This window comes from Plasmodium gallinaceum, assembly GCF_900005855.1.
Source record: "Plasmodium gallinaceum strain 8A genome assembly, contig: PGAL8A_v1_95, whole genome shotgun sequence".
Taxonomy (NCBI): domain Eukaryota; phylum Apicomplexa; class Aconoidasida; order Haemosporida; family Plasmodiidae; genus Plasmodium; species Plasmodium gallinaceum.
In genome coordinates this window covers 1-6,179 of record NW_021628260.1, presented here as the reverse complement: position 1 = coordinate 6,179, position 6,179 = coordinate 1, and the positions used below count along the sequence as shown (strand labels likewise).

Genomic DNA, 6,179 nt, shown 5'->3' with positions numbered 1-6,179 from the left:
TTTTAAGTACAAAACATTTAATTACTATTTCTAACGATTAGTGTTTAAAAAATCAAGTCAATTCTTTAAAATAATAAAAATCATTAGTAGGATGAATAGGCATATCATTTGTAGGTGATGTAGAATTATTTGTAGATGGCAAAGTGGTGATCGTAGGAGTAGGTGAAAGTAGTGGAGGTGTAGAGCTATATGTAGGAGTTCTAGTTATTGTTGTAAGAGAAGGTTCAACCTCAGGAGAAGAAGAATCAATTGTAGGAGATTCAGTACTATTTGTAGGTATAATTTTATTTACAGAAGTTGCACTTTCAGAAGATAAAGAAGTTTCAGGGGATTTAGTTGGTGTTGTATAAAGTGTAATATTATTTTCCAATGACTCAACCGTAGTAGTAGAAGATGCAGTTATATTTGTAGAAGAAGCAGTTATATTTGGAGGAGACTCGTTAACAGGTAAATATGTAACTGTAGGTGCACTACTACTTGTTAGAGATGCAGTGTTATTATTAGAAGGTATAGCTCTATTTGTAGGAGACATATCCTCAGGGGAAGATAAAGATGCAGTTGTAAGAGGTGGAGTGATAGTAGTAGAAGTTGCAGTATTATTTGTAAATGACTTCATAGTAGTATTAGAATAATCATTGGCCGTTGTAGCAGATATTTCTTCAGGTAAAGGTGTAACTGAAGGTGTTCCACTACTTGTAGTAGAATTTGAAGGTAATGTTTCAGTTGTAGGAGATGTTACAACCTCGGGGGAATGTGATGATGAGGTTGTGTTAGATATATTATTAGTATTAAGATGTATTGTATCATTTGGAGTTAAAAAATTCGATTGTGTTGTGTCTATTGGAGAAATTGTGGTTGAAATTTTTGGATCAATTTGATCTGCAGTAGGTGGTGGTACTGAGATATGGCCTGTTAATGTATTTTCAGAGGGATTCACACCATTTACGTTATTAACACTAGTTGTGTTGCTACCCAAGGAATCTGTAGCAGTATCATTATGTAATCCATTAGGAATTACAGTTGTAGGTTGTAAGGCATCTGGTAATACAGTTGTATTATATATAGATTCATTAGAATTATTTTGAGTGCTATTTGAAGGAAGCCAATCTAAATTATATGGATCAGTTGTATTTTTTCGTTCTTTAATTTGATAAATTAATTTTGTCATATTACATTGATTACCTGTGTCCTTTAATATACTTTGTTGCAAATTATTACTAAAAGTATTCCAATTATCAACAAATTCACTTCTATAATTTTCCTCGGAATAAAGTTCATAATTCATCATATTAACAAATTGTCTTCCTCTCTTAAATATATACATACTCCACTTTCCACAATTAAGTTGATTTGAATTAGCTTCATATATTTTATAATAGTAATTAGATATATCTTTAGTAATAGTATCAAACTGAGAAGCTCTATCATAAATAATTTGAGTTTTATTTTGAATATATTCACTCTCACTGAGTTGATTATACGTTAATGATATTAACCCTGGTATATCACTATCTTTATAAGGACTGGTGCAATTATCGTTTTTATTCAGAACAGCACAATAATCAAAATTTTTCAAATTACATGTTGAACTTGTTTTCTCACGTATTTGTGTCTCTAAAGAATTTTGTTTTTTATTCCAACAATTAACAAGACTTGGGATATTTTGATCTGTTTCTTCATTTAATACTAAATTAACAAAGTCCATTCCTCTCCAATTTACATACGAGGATGACTTTTGACATTTTTCTGTAGCATTATTAATTTTGCGGTCATTGAGATAAAAATTAAGTTCATTATTAGTATCTTCCACAAATGTTTTAATTTCTGTATCGAGTTTACTTGTTTCACTAGAGGAGTTATCTTCATTTTTTTTTGTTTCACTGTATTTATCTAATATACAGGAAGTTTCTTCTGCTTGTGATAAATATCTTGCTTTCTTTAAGATTGATTTTTTTCTCATGATTATAATATCATCATAAAAGGTTTTTTCAAAATATTTTACAGTAGTATTCAAAAATTGATTAATTAAAGAAAAGAAATTTTTATGTGAATTATAGATAAATGCATAAATTTCAAGAAAACCAAAAAGTAATGTATATGTATGTATCTTATACTTTAAATTTATCAAACGTTAAAAAAATATTCGTTAATCCAATTAAGGAAGAAAAATAATTTAATTTGACGAAAAAATTGAATATAGATTTTTTTGTTATTTTTGAGCATCATTATACACTTGAATTACATTGGGAAATTGTTATAGTTTCTACATATAAATGACAGTACTTGTACTTATGTGATAACTATATTATAAATTTTTTTTTATATTTGAAATTGGCATTTTATATAGTATAAGATATTAATTTAGAGTAAAGGGAATTTTTTATTTGTTTTTTGTGTTGAATATTAAATTTTTATTTTCATGTAACAATAATGTTATTAGTTTTCAAATAAAAAGAAAAAATATAATTAATAAAACAAAAGTTTAATTTATAAAATTAAAATTAAGAAAAAAAAAAATAAAATAATTGATATAATAAAATATCATATTATGTTATGAAATTATAATTAAAAAAAAAAATTAATATAAATAAAAGAAATTATTTTAAGTGTTTATTCTGTGTTTTCTTAAATTTTTTATATAATCATATGATTATGAATGTAAGTTTGAAATAATGATATGATTATTTAATTTTTTTTATTTTGAATAAAGAATTTAATTATTATATAATATTTTTACAGAATTTTTTTCTGAATAGTAAATTTATATATTGAAGAAGTAAAATATAATTTATATACAAATAATATAATATACATAATAACTTATAATTCTTATTATAAAGGATCTATATAATATTTTTATAAAATATAAAATACGTAAAAAAAAAAAAACATATATATATATATATACATGTAAATTCTATAAGTGGTAGTTATAATATAATATTTTAATTATTCATATATATTTTCATAGAAAAAATATTTTAAGTTTAATGGAAAAATGGCTGACACTTATAAAAATCTATATTGTTTGTTGTTAAATTATTAAACTTTAAACGAAGATTAAAGTTATTCTAATTTTTTTTTATTTTAATATTTAAATTTTTGTTAACAAATTAGTGCATTATAATATAGATATTTCTTTGAAGAAATATATATATATAAAAAAAAAAAAGCTAAAATTAAAGTTAATAAGTAATGCACTTATTTTTTCATTATAACAATATTAATCTTTTTGTTTTTTTATTGAGCAATTTTTATTTGGTAATATATGTATATATATGTACTTGAAATTCTTTGAGATATTATTTTATTATTTTAGAATTTTTTACTATGAATACAAGAAAATTTAAATTCTTTTCTGATTATTTTTTTAAAATATTTCTTATAATGTTTTTAGAAAATAATAATAACAATAGTTTATTAACAAAAATTTCTTAGAAACAAGATATCATTACATTGAAAAAAAAAATGAATGAAAAATGTGAGATGAATTTATGAAACTTGATTTTTCTGGATAAAAAACAATAAAAAAAAAAAAAAAATAAAATTTATCATTTTGTTCAATTTTTTTTTTTTTTTTTTATATTTATATTTTTACAATATAAATTACAATTAATGATTTACTGAGAAAGTCTGTGAGCAAAGTAAATGTGTTTTATTTTTTTTTATCATTTTATATGATTTTTATGGGAGTTGATTATTTTTTTCAAAGGAATATAATAGGTGAAATCTATTTTTTTATGAATATTTATAATTATATTTATGGTTTTTCATTATTAAAAATTTAATAATTATTTACCATTTTTTATAATTTTTTTTTATATTTATTTATTTATATTATTAAGTTGACATTATGATTAAGAATTGAATAAGTATATTAAAAAAAAAAGAGGAGATAACAGATAAATTAATTATTTGAATATTATGGCATGGTATAAATTTTATAAAAATTTTATTGTTGAATTTCAGAAAATTTATTTGGAATATGCAAGTTGAGAGGAAAAGGGTGAATGTTATATAAAAAGGATATAAATTTATTATGATTATAGTTATTGGAAGTTTGTTGGTTTAAATATTTTGTAATTTTATTTGTTGAGTATGTATTAATTAAATTCGTGTTATTGGTATTTATTTTGTGCTTATTTTTAAGATTATTTATTTTAAAGTAAACAATTTTATTTTTATTTATTATATATTTGTGTACTATATATTTATTTATTATTCTTTTGAATTAGATGTATGTAGTTATGATTATTTATTTTTTATGTTTTTGTTGATTATTTTTACAATTTATTTTTTTATTTATTTTTATTTATTTTTTAATATTATCATTTTTTTATGTAATGTAATTTATTTGTTTTATTGTATTTATTAATGTTGAATAGTTGTTTGATGTGCATATATTTTGTATAAATCTTTGTGAAATAAAAAAATAGGAGTAATATTTATGTATTATTTATATATAAGCATAATGCTTTGTGGAATAAATATAGGAGTGGATTAATACTTGAATTATTTTAAATTTTAATATTTTTTTATTATCACAACTTTTTCTTTATTATAATTTTATTCTTAATACAACTTTGTTTTAACATAATTTTAATCCTAATAGAAGTTTTTTTTTATTATCATTTTTTTTTAATACAATCTTATTTATATTACAATTTTAATCATAATACAATTTTTTTTTTATTATCATTATTTTCGTAATATAATCTTATTTATATTACAAGTTTAATCTGAATACAACTTTTTTTTTAGTATTATTTTTTTCTTAACACATCTTTCTTTTTATTATCATTTTTTTCTCATATAACTTTATTTTTATTACAATTTTAATCTTAATACAATTTTTTTTTATTATCATTTTTAATCTTAATAGAACTTTTTTTTATTATCATTTTTTTCTTAATAGATCTTTATTTTTATTATCATATTTTTCTTAATACAACTTTTTTTTTTATTATAATTTTAATCTTAATACAACTTTTTTTTTATTATCATTTTTTTCTTAATGAAATCTTATTTATATTACAATTTTAATCTTAATAGAATTTTTTTTTTATTATGATTTTTTTCTTAATACAATCTTATTTATATTACAATTTTAATCTTAATACAATTTTTTTTTTATTATCATTTTTTTCTTAATACATCTTTATTTTTATTATCATTTTTTTCTCATATAACTTTATTTTTATTACAATTTTAATCTTAATAGAACTTTTTTTTAATATCATTTTTAATCTTAATACAACTTTTTTTTATTATCATTTTTTTCTTAATTCGACTTTTTTTTTCACAATTTTTATATTAATACAACTTTTTTTTATTACCATTTTTTTTCTTTATACAACTTTTTTTTTATTACCATATTTTTCTTAATACTAAATTTTTTTTAATATCATTTTTTTCTTAGCACATCTTTATTTTTATTGTCATTTTTTTCTCAATACAACTTTATTTTTATTACAATTTTAACCTTAATACAATTTTTTTTTATTATCATTTTTTTCTTAATACTACTTTTTTTTTATTACAACTTTTTTGTCATTTTTTTCTTATTACATCTTTCTTTTTATTATAATGTTTCTCTTAATATAACTTTATTATTATTGTAACTGTTTTCGCATTACAACTTTTTTATTTAACACTTTTTTTATTATTACATTTTTATCCTTTATTATTAGGACATCTTTTTTTTTTTTTTAATACTTTTTATTATTATATTTTTCTCCTTTATTCTTAGGACATTTTTTTTTTTTTAATATCATTTTTTTCTTAACACAACTTTATTTTTAATGTAACTGTTTTTGTATTACAAATTTTTAATAATTTTTTTTATTATTACTTTTTTCTTCTTTGTTCTTATTACAATTTTTATTTTTTAATACTTTTTTTTTTAACACTTCTTTTAATATTATTTTTTAATTAACATAACTTTCTTATTATAACAATTTTTTTAATACTTTTTTTTGAATACAATTTTTTTCTTAATACATATTTTTTATTATGACAATTTTTTTTAATATTTTTTTTTTAATACAACATTTTTCTTAATATAACGTTTTTATTATGACAATTTTTTTTAATATTTTTTTTAATAGAACTATTTTATTATAACAATTTTTTTAATATTTTTTTTTTAATACAACTTTTTTTTTTAACACTTTTTTTAA

At 19.0% G+C, this 6,179-nt stretch overlaps 1 protein-coding gene across 1 annotated transcript; it reads right to left on the bottom strand.

Annotated features, from left to right (window-relative positions):
* Positions 1 to 52: 52 nt before the first annotated feature.
* PGAL8A_00327500 (surface-associated interspersed protein (SURFIN)) lies at positions 53 to 1,960 on the bottom strand (the record flags this gene model as incomplete). The annotated part of the gene is made up of 1 exon (XM_028672301.1): positions 53 to 1,960. The coding sequence occupies one exon, from the start codon at positions 1,958 to 1,960 to the stop codon at positions 53 to 55; it is 1,908 nt and encodes a 635-aa protein (XP_028528867.1).
* Positions 1,961 to 6,179: the final 4,219 nt, after the last annotated feature.